Source organism: Anopheles arabiensis, chromosome 3 (assembly GCF_016920715.1).
Source record: "Anopheles arabiensis isolate DONGOLA chromosome 3, AaraD3, whole genome shotgun sequence".
NCBI lineage: Eukaryota > Metazoa > Arthropoda > Insecta > Diptera > Culicidae > Anopheles > Anopheles arabiensis.
The window spans coordinates 50,508,331-50,525,996 of NC_053518.1; the positions used below are offsets into that span (position 1 = coordinate 50,508,331).

At 39.7% G+C, this 17,666-nt stretch overlaps 2 protein-coding genes across 10 annotated transcripts in view; one reads left to right on the plus strand and one right to left on the minus strand.

The window, feature by feature from the left end:
* The window catches only part of LOC120900634 (muscle calcium channel subunit alpha-1-like), a 101,670-nt gene that overhangs the window by 49,426 nt on the left and 34,578 nt on the right, over positions 1-17,666 (minus strand). For 7 of the 9 annotated variants that reach the window (XM_040307905.1, XM_040307907.1, XM_040307909.1 and 4 more), the window contains 9 exons: positions 7,584-7,736; positions 7,271-7,464; positions 6,567-7,146; positions 5,651-5,876; positions 1,912-2,122; positions 1,461-1,481; positions 1,291-1,390; positions 911-1,208; positions 654-757 (listed from right to left, as the gene is read on the minus strand). In XM_040307905.1, coding sequence (XP_040163839.1) covers positions 654-757; positions 911-1,208; positions 1,291-1,390; positions 1,461-1,481; positions 1,912-2,122; positions 5,651-5,876; positions 6,567-7,146; positions 7,271-7,464; positions 7,584-7,736 — 1,887 coding nt within the window. The remainder of the gene's footprint in view (positions 1-653; positions 758-910; positions 1,209-1,290; positions 1,391-1,460; positions 1,482-1,911; positions 2,123-5,650; positions 5,877-6,566; positions 7,147-7,270; positions 7,465-7,583; positions 7,737-17,666) is intronic. The other 2 variants (XM_040307914.1, XM_040307911.1) reach the window with 2 other exon arrangements.
* LOC120900638 (uncharacterized protein K02A2.6-like) lies at positions 13,411-15,602 on the plus strand. Its single transcript, XM_040307918.1, has one exon. The coding sequence runs from the start codon at positions 13,424-13,426 to the stop codon at positions 14,927-14,929; it is 1,506 nt and encodes a 501-aa protein (XP_040163852.1). The 5' UTR covers positions 13,411-13,423; the 3' UTR covers positions 14,930-15,602.

Here is a 17,666-nt window from a genome sequence, read left to right on the forward strand (position 1 = left end):
TACGAGAATAAAAGGTTTTAATAGTTTTTGGTCCCAAGTGTGTGCTAGCCGAAAACTTTACGTTAAAAATATTTCGGCTTCTGGAGCTGAAAGTTTATCCCAAATCTTTTTAACAGGAGCCCGCAATCTCAAGATACCGCATTCTAAATGTTAAAAGGAAAGAGAAGGGCATTATCACAACCTGTCGTCCTGTTGTCACGCGAATAACCCGGCTAACCACTCTTCACTCATGAAAAGAGGATCTTTTTTCATTTGGTGAAATTTATTAACTTGTGAAGTTTTCGTTTGCTTCAAATGTCGGCGATTTTGTGCACTTGGTAGTGCTCAAAACGCGGCTTCACGAATCGAAATCTTTTTTATGTAAATATTTCAGATTTTTGAGTTTTAGTCTCGAGTTTTTGGGTCGTGTACCAAGTCCTTGATAATCAGTCTTACGTATGAGGGGACGGTCCATTTAGGGTTTGAACCCATGACGGGCATTTTGTAAAGCCAATCCAGTCGAAAACTGTACCGTAGATTATGTTACTAATCCCAATGAATGTTTGTCAAGTTTGTTACTTTCAAATAAGCTTAATAATGTGTTATGTATGAATAATGGCCATAAGCTATGGCAAGAAAAAGTGAAATAAGATGATGTTCATGCTTTTCAATACCTTGTATCACTACTCTACTGATGCGCGTTTTTTTCGCCTCTTCAAACGTTGGTAATGCAATTTTAGTGTTGTTGATACTGATGGAGATTTTTGTGACATTTGCACTGAAAAGCAAAACACGGTTAAACGCAGCGATCGATTAGTACTCAAATAGTTGCATAATTTTGAAAAGGGGCTTGTACAAGATCCGATCATTTAAAAAAAATCCGATCTTGTGTGACAAACCGAAAGAAAAAATAAACCCAAATGTCCCGAACTTTTTACTAGTCTTATCCACGGTAGAGTCTTCCATTGCATTTGATCGAACATCGTAGACTCTCCTTGGTTCATCATTCTTATAAAAATTTTCATCATCGTCGTCTAGCCCTTCAATCTCATCAGCGCCATTGAGATCCTCCTCATCCTCATTGTCTCTACCACCCAAATCATTTTCCGACTTTTCAGTCAAATTATCGAGTTCTGTATCAGGACCATCCTCTTTCTCAACAGCAGTTAATGATTCAGCATCGGCAAGATTGTCTACAGCAATGGCAAGGAAAACATTCAACAAAATATCTGTTGTGAAACACGTGAAAGAATATTACGCTAATGTTTATTTGAATGGCATTAAACTGAAGACAACTTAATAAAAGGATACAATTTCCGCAAATGAATAGAATGATGAAGTAGATGCTTGCTAAAATTCCAAAAGATGCCACACCTCCATAAGCTTGGATACCATCATACATAACCGCATTCTTCAAAAAAGATATTAGAGATTCGTTTAAATACATTATCATGACGCTTAAAGTTAATTCTTTAACTTACCCAATCCTCTCCTGTAAGGATCTAGATTACAAAAAATAGATAAACTCTAAGTTAGTCTTTCAAAATGTCGAGCATTATCAAAACTACAGAAAGCAATAAATATATTGACAAATAAACTGAATGTTTCAGCAGCATTCAAATAAGTATATAAGTACATTTCAGGACTGATTTTTGAGTTTCATTAGAATTGCATGAAAAAAAAAAACCTTCAAACCCGCAATAATTAATATTTTAGGAACAGTAATGTAAAAAGCGTCTAATTTTCTCTTTTTTGATATCATCAACAAAAATCATGAAATATACGTCAATCGTCAATTTTCGTTTATGTGAAATTCAATCATTCTTACTGATGAAACAATCAATCATTTAATATCAATATATATTTTAGAATGTACATAAAAGTTTATTAATATTTATTAGAATGGGTACAAAAATGTGGACAATGCAGTACCTGAAACACGGTCAAAAGGCTTTGCACAAAGCTATCGAAATTTGAACGCGGTTTATTATCCATTGAATTGAAGATAAAACGTCCGCCAAACACTTGCATTCCCAGTAGAGCGAATATTACGATGAAAAGAAAAAGAAGCAGTAACAGGGACGCAATTGATTGAATTGAGTTAAGCAACGATGCTACAAGATTCGATAGTGACTGCCAGTATCTGGAAAAAGAGGGAAAATAATTTAGTTATTCAATAGAAAGTAATTAACAAGCAAAAAATGGTAGTTATGCCATCAGTTTGGGGTTATGTATAGATGATGAAGTAGTTACATAAACGTCAACCAGTCAAAATAAAGTGTGCCCTACTTTCTTTAAAAAAATACATAATACTAGCTAGTATCGCGAGTAAATAAAGACATTTTAACAGTCGTTTAAAGTAAATTCTGGTTTAACCGAGTTATTTTGTTGTTCATTCTTGTTAAAATAAACGATCGTCAAAACAGTTAACGACTGCTCGATATCGCATATAGGCAATCACAGGGGAAAAAAATCGAGCAGTAGAGGGAAAAAAAGTCGTCCCACAATTCACCTATCTGGGGTCAAAGGTCAGCAACGACAACAGCATGGAAGCTGAGTTGCGCGCAAGGATGCTGGCTGCCAACCGATCATTCTACAGCCTGAAAAATCAGTTCACCTCAAAGAAACGGACGACCCAGCCCGTAAAGTCTTTTTTGGCCGTCCACAAGGACAGAGGAGGCGTGGTAGGCCCAAATTGAGGTGGCAAGATGGCGTGGAGGCGTCCGCCATTAAGGCCGGAATAATGGACTGGCAGACGAAGGCGCGAGACCGTGAGCGGATTTTTACACTCCTGAGGCAGGCCAAGACCGCAATTTCAAGATACTGCCCAAGCGAGTCAACACGCTCTAAAGTAGTAGGGAAAGTAGAAATGAAGTAGCCTTCTACTTCCTGTTCTACTTTTGTTGCTTAAAATCAGAAGAATGTAGATTGTCTGTCGTGCGCGCTTTCATGCGTGCGTGCTCGCGTGCGCGCGTTCGTGCATGTGTGCGTGCGTGCGTGTGTGCTGGCGTGCGTGAGTGCGTGCGTGCTGGCGTGCGCGCGTTGATGAATGTGTGCGTGCGTGCGTTTGGAAACCCCAAAACTATTTTATTCTGATGCGTACATTTTCATCCGCTGCGGCTACAAAGTCCATGCATTTTCGATCTCGCTACCTGAGAGACAATACAACCATTTAATTGGCACCACCATCTTTGCGACCGGTTCTGCTGTTGGGGGTATTAAAAAGACAAACGATCGAAGCAAACGTGCGTGTGATATGTTGCACATTTATTTCCAATTCAGCTAGCGGACGCAAGTGGAAACAACATTTTGAATTGAATCTATACAAAAGAGGATTCTGGATTTGTTTATTACGGTGAGCGTATGGTGCTGCACCTGTCCGTCCAGAATCTGGTGGCTTTGGAGTAATTATCATGACGCCGATTGACCGGCAATGCCTTGGAATGGGTTCGGATCGGTAGGTTCATGTTTTGGTCGATTGCATTCCGTTGATTTGTCGCGCCGTAGCGGGACACCCGGCAGCAATAAAGTCAAGACAAACTCTTCCCCGAGTGTGGACTGCTATATCAAGTTCTTCTTCTTATTATTATTATTATTATTATTGGCGTAATAGCCAACGCGGTCATGCCGGCCTTTTCAGGACTTGAGTACCACGTAGCCGGATAGTCACCTCGCGAATTAGAGTTCTGCGCGATGCACAACAAACCCTCCTGCGTAAACTAGCGATTCCTTAGTCATTTTTATATTGCAGCGTTTGAACTCATTGCGCTTTTTTGGTTTGATTTGTGAAAATGCAACTTCATCGCCGCAATGTTTGTTAACGGCATTTTTAGGCGCCACAACAGCTCGCGAGCATTGACCACACGCGAGAATGAGATAGCGCTAGGGAGGGAAAGAGCACGGACGATGGCTGACAGCGATTGGCCGTCTGACGCACCAACACATTCAAACCTTCGACAGTGCGCTCAGGCGAGGGGTATGAGGCGGAGCCAGGGACGGGCAGCTCGACGAGCTGCTCAACAAATTTGCCGTTGGAGAGAAAAAGAGGGCATGATAAAATTCTCAGAATGCCATAACGCCTTCCGTCGCTTTGCACAGTGGGAAGCTATTATATGCGAGGGCGCTGCCCAACTGACATTTTATAGCACGAATAATCGGGAATTCGAGCAAATTCCCTTAAACTGGAGCCTTAAACTTCCCTTAAACTGCACCAGTTTAAGGGAATTTAGAAAAAGTCCTTTAAAATCAAACGTAATGCGGCTTTTTCGTTACTTTCTTCTAGATTCGCCCGGAAACGATGTTTGCTATCGTTATAGTTGGCCATGTAGCCATTTTATACTTAAATAATACCCATTTTTATAGAATAACGTCACATAAAATTAGCTTTTGTTTTTCATCAAAAAACCATAGTCATGAATGAAAAATGAGCTCGACGGCATCGTCTATCGGTAGAAGAACGTCTAATTTACGATCACACCAAATCTTGGCGCTTTCAACACACTTGATCACACACAAATCCACAATTTCAGGCGTATCGAGTACTAATCGAGCAGATATGGGAAAACAATTTCGAGCAAATGTCACTTGGGTGGGGTTGTGAACTTGTATGACGTGCGAGCCCTCGCGCACCTTCGCAAATCACTGTGAATTGCATGGCGAGTATGTTTTGATTATAGCAACCCTGGAACAGTTATAATGTCATAATTATATAGCTTGCTAAATACGACAAACAGCGAAGGAAATAAATTTTATGAACACAACATAAAGATGAACAAAATGGCTAAACATTTCGCGCTGAAGATACTTCTCGAAACCATCGCAATGTTTAGCGGGACATTATAGTTATGTGTAAAGTCCAAGGACTGTGTAGGAACGGGCGCAATCTGAAATTGTATGGAAATGACGTTTATAGCTCAGGGTTGGCTACGCGAAATGACATACTATATGTTTTGGTAAAACGAATATATGCGCAATCTGAGATTGCGCATCGTGTTATAATACGGTAAGAGCCTTTTTCATCTGGTCTGGTCATCACAATTTTCAATCACAAAACCAAAATTTTTAAATGGTTATTGAATGTTTCTCCAAATGTATTGATGCCTCTTTTAATAATAATGATGTACAGGTTTGTTGAGTTTTCCAGGGCTTTCTAATATCAAATGGCATCCAAGATGGATAAATAGATTTTTGCTAATATATTTGACCTCGTGCCTACACAGTCTTTGGGTAGAGTTATTATACGGTGTAAGCTGACGCATGGGACCTAGTACAATAGCATATCTCGAACTTTCGCGTATAGCGGATTTCTTTGCAAAAGAGTTTATACTACTGGTTCGAGGATCGAAAAATATCGAAACAGGCTTTTGCACTAATTCAATACAACATGCTTTTTGAACATCAGTGAAATTCAAAAAGAGCATTACTAAATAAAATTATTCACAACAATCAATCACTACAATTAATCAACAATCAAACAAAGCACATGAAGCTGTTCAATTTGGAGGAATGGAGTAATTTCGCATATAGAGAAAATCGGGTACTGCGGATAATTGATAAAGAAGGGGTATTAAATATAATAGCAGCTTACGGAATGATGCTTTGAGTTATTGCTCAGTTTAAGTACTTACATTAAACTAACTTAAATCAAGTTAAATATTTAAACAAATCATACTTGGTCACTTTGAAGACACGCAATAACCGCACACAACGGAGAACAGATATACCCAACGGAGGCATCAGTTGAGTGTTGGTCAAAAGAACTTCAACTACACTACCAATAACGACGAAGCAATCGAAACGATTGAACAACGAAACGTAGTATCCTTGCAGCCCTAAACTGTACATTTTAAGAAACATTTCCAATGAAAATAGCGCCACGAAAAACATGTTGGTGTACTCTGAAAAAAAAAAAGCATATAAGGTATTGTTATTCCCATTTTTTTACAGCGAAATATGAGTCATTTACGAATAGAAACATAACACAATTTTGCAAAATGCTTTTTCATAGGCTCATTAATCAATTAAACACTGCGCAAAAAAGCGTTTTCAATACATATTAAGCTAAACAAGTATTCATTTAAATCAAAAGCTATAATTTTCCATGGTATTTAGGATTGACAGTCTGTCAATTTTTAAGGCATTAGGTTATTAGTTGCTTTGCAGCATATCTATTTAAGGAACATGTTATTCAATTTAAAAAGCAACTATTCATTTAAGTTTTGTAGTAATGCTTGCTTACATGCGTTGTTTTGTGCTTGCGTGCGTACAACAGTGCAAATAATATCCGGGCTTCCAATATATGATATCCACCAGTTGGTCAACACCTTCTTACACAATTCTGCCCTAAACTCCTGGTTTCAAATCAAAATGAGCGTCTGACCGTTTGAATTAATCACAACGGATTCAGTTTGCAGCGGGAAGTGTAAACATTACTGCCTTTAGTCACGGTGCAACAGGTGCATGGGTGCTTTACAATTATATCTCTAAATCTAAAATAGTAACATATAGCTTTCTTTTGAATCGAAAAGGTTTGCAGTCGCTCTGAAGTCGACTGAAAGAGATAGTCTGATTACAAATCGCATACATACCCTGAAAATCGTCCAGCCATTGAGGTTGATGGTAATGTTCAGTTGCAAGTACACCAGTGTTTAAAAAAACCAAAATTATGATGAGCCAGTAAAATGCTTGTGATTTTACTGCCTTTCGGCAGGATCGGCGCATCTTACGATTCAGCCGATCATAAGCACGGAAATGTTGATTATACCACGACTTCGATGCAGATTGTACATAATCAATATTCGCTTCAATGCAGCCTTCAGTAGAATTGGGAGACAAACCACTGAAAACGGAGGAACCTGAACCAGCGAGCATTGCTCTAGTACCCTTCAGCAATCCTTCTGACATCATTTTTCCTGGTGACGGTGGTTCCTGGTATGTATCAATATCTTCTGCTTGAGTAATCCAGTCTAAGTAACCTTTCAAATCTTCTTCAATTCGTTGCTTTTCTCGAAGTTTCTGAAAATCGCCACGACTCTTGGCCTTTGTTCGCTCCTTGGAAAACTCACCACTTAAAACTCCGAGAATAAGGTTCATTACAAAAAACGCACCAAGAATTACCATAGACACAAAATATATCCACTGCCAATTGCTTCCCATTGCATCCTCAATCTGTGTTCATAAATGGGGAGGAAAGAAAATATAAAAAATTGCTTTAATAATGTTCTAGCTTATAATTAACTGTTTCCTCGGTTTCAAATGTGTTAGTGTTTTCTTTAAAAAAATATATATTTACGTAATACAACATATCTGTCCATCCCTCTAATGTTATGCATTGAAACACAGTAAGCATCGATAATCCGAAGTTGTCGAAATTTGTGATTCCAGCATTAGGTCCTTCCCAATAGTAGCGACAAACCCAGTTAACACCTATGGAGCTGCATTGAAAACCACCTTCGCCGCATGGCGTTGGGTCTTCCATCATGTCCTCTGTAAAATGTTGAGCATAAAATGTTGATTGTATCACTAAATCGATGCATTTTAAAAGTTCTCGACTATTCCATTTGTTTTTCATTCCACTGAATATGTGTGTTTTAAACAATGCTTACCTGTAATATTGTGAAAGCAAGTTTTATGCATTTTTCCAGAAAATAACTCAAGTCCCACAATTGCATAAATTATTATTACAAACAATACAAGCAATGCAATATGCAACAGTGGTACCATTGCTCTCAGAATGGAATTGAGTACTACCTGTAAACCTAAAAATAAAATATTAAATTGTTACAACACCTTCATTGATCATATTTATGTCGCACAAGATCCATTTTTGCAATTTGCGTTAAATCCGGAAGAGATAGATAAAAATAGTAAATGCATGCATGCATTTGTGCAAATAGGTATTTCACATCTTTTTGTATTTTTTCAAAATGTTAAAATTGTTGTATCATACTTTTTTCAAAAACTAGATCTAATCAAACATTATACAAATGAAATAGATTTTTTTAAGTTACTAATGCATTTCAAAATCATTTGATACAAAGACAATTTTCCAGGAGGGTTAGGCAGAACACATTTTGAAACTAAAAATTGAAAATGGGATCTGGTAAAAAATCATTGATTAGGTTTTTTTTTTCTTTTTTGATTGATCGGATCTATTTTGATCCGTTATGCACTAAATTGATAACGCACTCATGACAATATAAACATTTTTTAAAATCTGGTTTTCGGTTACAAAAATATTTTGAAAAATTTAATATTTTTATAATTTCCTCAGAAAAGTCATAATACCTCAAAATGAAAGTTATAAAACCACTTTTTGAAAATCATTTAACAATTTATTTTTGAAGATTCATCCTAAAATGTGTTATTTGTATTTTTGGAAGATTCATAAATGCATTAGTTGCAACAGACAACCTATTTTATGAAATGTCATTATAGTTTTGTTACGACCTTATATTCGCTTTATCGTAAGGCCGCACACACACGATGCGCGTTTCTGCGCCCGCGGAAACACATATATCAATTCAGCCATAGAAATGAAATGTTATTCGAATGCGCTACCGCGGATCTGCAGAGATGCTCATGCTGGATATCTCTACGGAACTGTTATTCGCGTTTTAACGCGCCCGCGGAAACGCGCGTCGTAATGCGTCATGTTACAACGAATACAAATACAATACAAATTAAAAAATAAGACAAAAAGATGTTAAAATCATTTAGCAGAAATCTTGCATTTACTGATTTTATATCTATCTTCTTCCTATTTCTTCATGATTTACTACAAATCACGTAAAACAAAGGTTTATACAATTACAGTAAGCGGTATAATGCATTCATTGATATGTCCCCAACATAAGAGACTTTTCCATCAATAAAACACACTAACTAACAATATACCAGTAGCACCATGTCTCTTTATATCAAATTTTTGACTCATTTTTCGACTCGCGGTGCCGAAATTTGTTCTAGCGAGGGTCGCAAACCAGGACGATAATAAGTTCACTTTCAGCGTTTTCGATTCAACCATAGAATGCATGAAAAATGTAGCAGGCTCTGAAGCACGCTGTGGCAGTATTGATCTACAAAGCTACTTTCATCGTACAAAAATAATCGCATTAAACCATCGTAGCGGACCTTAGGTGATGTTTTTACAGCGCGCTCTCGTGAAACCCACCAGCGTAACCTGTTCCAGCGTAACAGGAATGATGGAACGACTTGATCATCAAAAAATAGGAAATCATCTTTACTTAGAAGAATGTTCAAAGTGAGAACAGCCGCACGCCCCGCGCGCTCACCATTGCACAATGGGAAGTTTAGAACAAATTTCGGGATAAAATTATTTTTACAGAAATTGTAAGTTTTCATAGCTTGTAGTCAAGTATTATGATAATACATCTCGTCGTGCAATGCGAGGGATTTTAATGTATCTCCCGCTCTATTTTTTTCTAGTTGTCTCGTATCCGCCTAGAGCAGTTCGGTCCAGCAAAGCTTTCATACCCCCTGCCACTGAACTTCTTCCTACCCCTCGGCTTGGTTCGTATGAGGTCATGCATTACACCAGCTGTGTCAAACTTATTTTATCAGAGGGCCGCAAATACAAATTTTCAGTGATTCGCGGGCCGCAAAGTGGAGAATGGAAAATATACCCCAATATTTATGTAAAATACTTTTTTAGATTTTAATTGTTAAACAAATTAACTGGAATCGTGTGTTATGCACAAATTCGCGATGTTATTTTTATATGTGCTCTTTTTTGTTTGAGAAAAAATGTTTAATGTGCTTTCAATGTTATTATATTTTTCATTACTGGCGTTCTCTTACGGCAGTTCTGCTAGAAAATATCTGTCAAACACACTTTTTCACTGTGGTAGGGGAATTTTAGCATCTTGTGGCGAAACTTTTTCAAACAATCCAAGTTATCCATCGTTGGATGAATAACAAAATTATTTGCCTGCAATTTTTTGACAGACCAAGAGAAAAATTGTAATAAAACGTGTTTAAACATTATTTTTCGCTAATTTCCAACTTCCAAGTGTTCTGGTGGTATATTCAATTCTTTTAACAAGAACCCGTAATTAACGATTTTTTTTAATTACGATAATTTTATCTGTTGAAGATTCGTGGTGTGTGATCCCATACAGATCAGCAAATATTTTTGACACTAAAAAGGAGATGATTCGCGAATTGAGGAATTGAGAACTGTGTGAGCCAATCTATTTGTTGTGGACAGAACCAGCATCGCGCGACATTGCCACTCTGGGTTGTTCGCTATAAGCGACAACCGTTGACGTTGGTAGCCATCAGCTATACAGGCGCGGCCATCGCGATCGTGTCGCAGGACACGAAGCCGGGACGACGACCCGAGAAAACGAGAGTGTCACTTCAAGTCGGATGATCAAGCGGTTAGGTACATGCGTGCGGTTGGGGAGGTGTTTTATATATGAACCAAGAGTTACATGTAAATCGTATGAATATTGTAATTGTATGAATATAGTGTTAAACTAAAGTGCACGGCGTAACCCGTTATTTTATTTCCCGTGCTTTATACGGAAAGAACATAAAAGTGGCGACGAGATTTACCTTATCATTGAGTCGAGCCCGCGATATATATTGAAGAAAAAAAAACGCCATCGTGTTTTCCCCCCATGCTAACCGTATTAAAAACAGAAAAACTCATCGTTGAGCCTTAAGTGTTACAAGTGCAAAAGAAAATAACGTTTTAAACGCTTCATCAGTGAGAGCAGGAACATTTTCGTGTACGAAGCAGTAAAAAAAAAGAGTAATAAACGACAACAACGTTAAGCTCCTCATCATTGGGTTGAGCAAAAAGTTCGTGTACAGTGCGTTTTATTTATTTTGTATTTGTTGAGGATTATTGCTATTTTAATAAGTGTTTAAAAAAAAAATGAACATCAGTGGTGATGAAGAACGACGTTCTAGTGGAGTTTTTAATGTTCAGCCATCGATCGCACCACACCCGTCACAAAATGGTTCTGGAGAACCGCCATTGCAACAACCTCCATTGCAAACGCCGCCATCGCCCCTAACGGAAAATTCTTCGATGATGCAGATTCTGAAACTCATGCAGCAGCAAATGACGCAGCAGCAGAATATTTTGGCACAGCTGATGCAGCACCAAGGATCGGGGTCAGGCCAAAATTCACTCACATCGCCCGAACAAATTCTGGATTCACTATGCAGGCATTTAAAGGAGTTTAACTATGATGCTGAAGCTGGATCGACATTCGCAGCATGGTACAGCCGATATGAGGATTTGTTCGAGAAAGATGCAGCCCGCTTGAGCGACGAAGCGAAAGTGCGCCTTCTTATGCGCAAACTGGGAACCCTCGAACACGATCGGTATGTCAATTTTATTTTACCAAAATATTCACGTGATTTTTCTTTGTCAGAAACAGTCATCAAACTCACGGACTTGTTCGGCACCAAGGAGTCCCTGTTACATAGACGCTTCAAATGTCTAAATACGTGCAAAGGGAAATCTGAGGACTATTTAGCGTATGCTTGTCGCATTAACCGAGGGGTTATTAACTTTGAGCTCGGGAAGCTTTCTGAGGAACAGCTCAAATGCCTCGTATTTGTCTGCGGATTGAAGGATGATTGCGAAGTGGAAATCAGGCAAAGATTGCTATCCCGAATTGAGGAACGTCCTGAAACTACATTAGAACAAGTTACGGCAGAATGTCAGCGCATCATCAATCTGAGACGCGACAGCGCTATGATTGAGCGTGACACGTCAGAACAAGTATACGCAGTACAACAAAGACGGTTTCAGTACCATCGTTCCTATCCCTCTAGTAAACTGTCATCTTCAAGAGACCCCCGCCATCCGTGTTGGCTGTGCGGAGCATTACATTGGTCTCGTAACTGCACATATCGTACTTATAAATGCACTGCGTGTGGTAAAATAGGGCACAAGGAAGGGTTTTGTAACACGAAGGCCAGTTTAACACGCAACAATTTTAATAACCCTTTCGATCAACATCAAACGAGTACTAGAACTGTTACTGTCAACGTGCACAGCGTCCAGCAGAGGAGGAAATATGTGCCACTCAACATCAATGGCAAAAGTCTAAGACTACAGCTAGACACCGCTTCCGACATCACAGTCATCGGTAAAAACGTATGGAAGCACATTGGAGCACCACCACTATCACCGTCATCAGTTGACGCTAAGACAGCATCAGGAGGAGAGCTACCAATAATCGGAGAGTTTAATGCAAACATCATCATCGGAGAGAAGCAGCGTCGAGAAACGATATATGTGTCTCAAGCGGATTTGAGACTACTGGGCACGGATTTAGTCGAGGCATTTTCTTTGTGGTCAGTGCCTATTGACCAGATATGCAACGTCATTCATACATCGAGTGTTAAGGATTTGGAACAACGATTTCCCCGCCTTTTTGGAGCTGGTATGGGTCTATGTACAAAAGGAAACGTTAATCTGCAACTGAAGGAGCATTGCCGTCCAGTTTTCTGCCCTAAGCGTCCAGTTGCGTACGCAATGCTGGACGCAGTTGATAAAGAGCTCGACAGGTTGCAGCAATTGGGAGTAATCACACCGGTAGACTATTCTGATTGGGCTGCGCCGATTGTTGTGGTACGGAAAGCAAACGGCCAAATCAGGATCTGTGGAGATTACTCGATCGGGCTTAATGGAGCATTGCATCCCCAGGAGTATCCGCTTCCGTTACCAGCAGATATATTCGCCAAACTAGGTAATTGTACTCATTTTACGCAAATTGATTTAACGGATGCTTTCCTTCAGGTCGAAATCGCAGAGCAGAGCCGGAGTCTCTTGACGATCAACACACACAAAGGGTTGTATTCCTACAACAGACTGCCACCGGGTATCAAGGTAGCCCCCGCTGCATTCCAACAACTGATGGACAAGATGCTTGTTGGTCTACGTGGCGTCTCCAGCTATATGGACGACATCATTGTCGGAGGTAGGAATCAAGAAGAGCACGATGAAACTCTGCTTCAAACCCTAGGTCGTATTCAGGAGTACGGTTTTACAATCCGTGTCGATAAATGCTCGTTCAATAAGTCACAAATAAGATATCTAGGGCACATAATAGATAGACACGGCATCAGTCCCGATCCATCCAAAGTAGAAGCGATCATTAATCTGCCAGCACCGTCAGACGTCAGCGAAGTACGATCATTTCTTGGGGCGATTAATTACTATGGTCGTTTCATCCCAAATCTGCGTAATCTACGATACCCACTAGATGCATTGTTGAAGGAAGGGAAACAATTTGATTGGTCAGCAGAGTGCCAGAAGCTCTTCGAAAAGTTCAAAACTATATTATCGTCAAACCTAGCGTTAACCCACTACGATCCACGATTCGAGATAATAGTATCAGCTGATGCGTTTTCTGTTGGTCTAGGAGCAACCTTAAGTCACAGGATGCCCGACGGTACTATGAAAGTTGTGCAACATGCATCAAGATCGCTTACAAAAGCCGAGCAAGGATATAGTCAGATCGATCGGGAAGGGTTATCAATCATTTTTGCGGTAACCAAATTCCACAAAATGATATTTGGTCGACATTTTCGCCTTCAAACAGACCACAGGCCTCTTTTGAGAATATTTGGTAACAAGAAAGGAATACCTGTTTACACTGCTAACAGATTCCAGCGTTTTGCCCTAACCCTTCTAATGTACGATTTTCAAATCGAATATATTTCCACGGAAAATTTTGGCAATGCCGACATATTATCACGACTAATAAGCAAGCACAACAAGCCAGATGAAGATTATATTATAGCTAATTTGGAATTGGAGAGGGATGTAAAGTCAGTCGTCATCAGTAATATTTCATCCTTACCAATTAGCTTCATGGAGATCGTCAAACAGACACTAAAAGATCCCATTTTATGCAAAATATTTCATTTTATACAAAAGGGCTGGCCCCAAAATACTACTTATGCAGGAGAATTATCACGATTTTATGCGAGAAGAGAAGCCCTATCAGCAGTAGAAAATTGTATTTTATTCGGAGAGAGAGTCGTAATTCCAAATATCCTGCAGCAAAGATGCCTTAGGCAATTTCACCGTGGACACCCTGGCATTCAAAGAATGAAATCGTTAGCTCGTAGCTACGTATACTGGCCTTCAATAGATAGTGATATAAGCGAATGCGTAGCTTCTTGCGAGAAATGTCAAACTGCAGCGAAAACACCAGCACATTCACCTCATGTTCCTTGGCCTAAATCGTCATCTCCATGGCAGAGAGTTCATATCGATTATGCAGGCCCAGTAGAGGGAGATTATTTCCTTATAATCGTAGATGCTTACTCCAAATGGCCAGAGGTTATTAAAATATCAAGTACTACTGCTTCAGCGACCATAGCAATTTTAAGAGGAATATTTGCACGTTTTGGCATTCCAGTTACACTGGTGAGTGATAATGGGACGCAATTTACAAGCGGAATTTTTGCAGATTTTTGCACAAGTAATGGCATACAACATTTAAGAACGGCACCTTTTCATCCGCAATCTAACGGCCAAGCTGAGAGGTTCGTAGATACGTTCAAGAGAGCAATGAAAAAGATTTGTTCAGATGATACTTCGCTTCCTGAGGCAATAGATTTATTTTTGCAAACATATCGATCCACTCCAAACCCAGCCATTGATGAAAACAAATCACCAGCCGAGGTCATGTTAGGGCGTCAAATGCGCACATGTTTTGACTTGTTGCGGCCCACTGCTATTTCCAATGAGCCTAGAGTACCGGATAATATGAGGGTTTTGCATTGTGGAGAACTGGTATACGTCAAAACGTTTTATAGAAACAATTGGAAATGGGAGCCTGCAATTGTAACAAAGAGATGCGGTAGCGTTATGTACGAGGTTAAAACTAGTTTCCAGCGTATACTTCGTAGGCATATAAACCAAATGCGCAGGCGTTCTGTAAGCTTCCATTAATCAAATCGTCCTTCACAACCCATGGCGTTGGATGTACTCTTGGGAACGTGGAATGTACAGCCAAGAACATCACCGATATCCAGCGACGTAAATCAGTGTACGCCATTGCTATCGTCTGTGTCGTCACCCAATTCTAAGCCAGCATCGTTCGCGTCTTCACCGTCATCGTCACCATCGTCTACATTATTATCTACGTCTGAGTCAGCATCGTCCACGTCCTCACCGTCATCGTCATCATCGTTGTATGATTCGTCTTCAGTGTACACATCATGTTCACCGACACCTGAAGAAGAATCTCCTGTCCTGTTAGCTGATAACAGTTCTGCCGAGCAATTGGAAGATGATAATGAGGGAACGCAGCTGGTACAAGCACCACGTCGATCTTCTAGAAATAAAAGACCTCCACGTTGGTTGAATCAGTACCAGCTATCTTAACAGGGGGAGATGTTGTGGACAGAACCAGCATCGCGCGACATTGCCACTCTGGGTTGTTCGCTATAAGCGACAACCGTTGACGTTGGTAGCCATCAGCTATACAGGCGCGGCCATCGCGATCGTGTCGCAGGACACGAAGCCGGGACGACGACCCGAGAAAACGAGAGTGTCACTTCAAGTCGGATGATCAAGCGGTTAGGTACATGCGTGCGGTTGGGGAGGTGTTTTATATATGAACCAAGAGTTACATGTAAATCGTATGAATATTGTAATTGTATGAATATAGTGTTAAACTAAAGTGCACGGCGTAACCCGTTATTTTATTTCCCGTGCTTTATACGGAAAGAACATAAAACTATTAATAAACTTTGTATTGCAAGGCTTCGGCATTTCGATTATTTTTATCCTTAATCTAAATCGTTTAGACTTAAGCGTAATCATATGATTTTGGTTTTGATTTTTGGAGTGGTTGGAAAGTACATTAATTCGCATTGCAGAATGAGAGGTACAAATAACTCCAACTTGGCTACAATCATTTTTATTACCATTTATGGTGGCATGATTATGAAAAAAAAACAGAAGTGGCTCCAATCGAACATCAATGATGTAACATTCTAAGGTCGGAGCCGTGCAAAACCGTTCGGTAAAAAATTCGGAGCCGAATGAATCCTTTACTCGGCAGTCGGGGGCATGGAGATTGTCAAATTCGGTGTGATAACCGATGACTCCAACGGTTCCAAATGGCTCTAAACGGCTCTATATGCTTCGGACGGCACCGAACGGAACTGTTGGTTTGATTTGGCGGGATTCGAAGTCGGAATAGGTGTGATCGGAAATGCTTTTGTTCCCTGGATGCGATTCCGGCAATCAATCATTAGTTGTTGCGAAGTTTCCTAGTATATGTAACAAGTTATTTTCATTCAACATTTCGTTTGTAAACAGTTGACTCAAATCTATTATTCCATACAGAATGTGCAATCGAGTGTGCACAAAATTATGCTAAAATTCTGAATTTTAATCGAAACATAATACGACTGAGTTAGCATTCGACGTTTGTTTGTGTAGAATAAGTTTATGAGATGTTATGGGTACATTCATGTTAGATTCGAAAAATATACCAACAAAAGGATTGTTCTTCTGTGGAAAATTTAATACACTTTGACAAATAGTAATAACAGTTTATTGGTTTGCAGTGTTTTTAGCAATTCTCAAAATATTCTCGCGGGCCGCATTCAGAATCGACGCGGGCCGTATGCGGATTGCGGGTAGCCAGTTTGACATACCTGCATTACACTGTTGCGTCTTAGCACAACGCCCGGCCTGCAGATAAATAATTCACAAAAACGGCTTTTTTAAGTAATTCGAGATTATTTTATTATGACTTTAACAGCACAACATTTTAGTAACCGAGAGAGTAAACTAAAAATTCGTCCGCTTCCACGCGGGTCCGGAAAAAGAAAGCCGTATTTCGCAGTCCATGCGGTCACCGGCTATCCGTCAAACGCTCGGTCGATCCCTTTCGTTCAGTCCGAACGCTTATCGTCCAGCCCGAGACCTCTAGCGGTCGCTAGCTGAAGTACGGACGCTCCTTTTCGAGTCCTGGCTCTTGCTAAGGTTTTTTTCCACGCCCATGTGAGAAGCGTGTAACCATTTGGATGGATTTTTGCAAGCCAATAGGAATTACCAAGTGATGATCTTTAAATAGCAGACCATTCTCTACATGAAGTGTATCCCGATATTTATACATCATTTGACATAGGTCATCTAATGTATGATACGGAGGCCAGTTTGTTTCCATATATTTTACGATACGCATATAGCGTTCATCTTCATTCATTTTTTTACGTACAACTCATAGTTGTCTTTCGACAAGCACTCTTTTTTATCAATCGAATGAACAGGATACTGCAATTTTCCCAGATCATGTCCTGTTTCTGACAGTGGCGCTCTCGACAAGCAATTAGCCTAGCATTTTGTTTCCCGGAGTGTAAACCAAAGACAGTCCTGCATATTTTAAAAGAATAAGGAACATACGCCTAAGACGCGGAGTTACATCGTCGTTATTTCTCTTGATTAGTGTTTCTAGTGATCACTTCGGAATGTGAAATCCCTTCCGTTGATAAAATAATGGATTTTTGACAATCAAACACAACAGCTAACAATTCCTTCTCTATTTGAGCCCAGCGCTGCTCGCTTTTTGTTAAAGTTCTTGACGCATAAACTACTGGTCCAAGATCTTGCATTAATACGCAACTCAATTGGATTCCCGTCTTTGGAGCTATCTGTCTGGATTACATTTGGT

Bases quoted from the DNA above. Each gene is read 5' to 3' on its own strand.
- LOC120900638 (XM_040307918.1), top strand. From the start codon at position 13,424: ATGAAAGTTGTGCAACATGCATCAAGATCGCTTACAAAAGCCGAGCAA.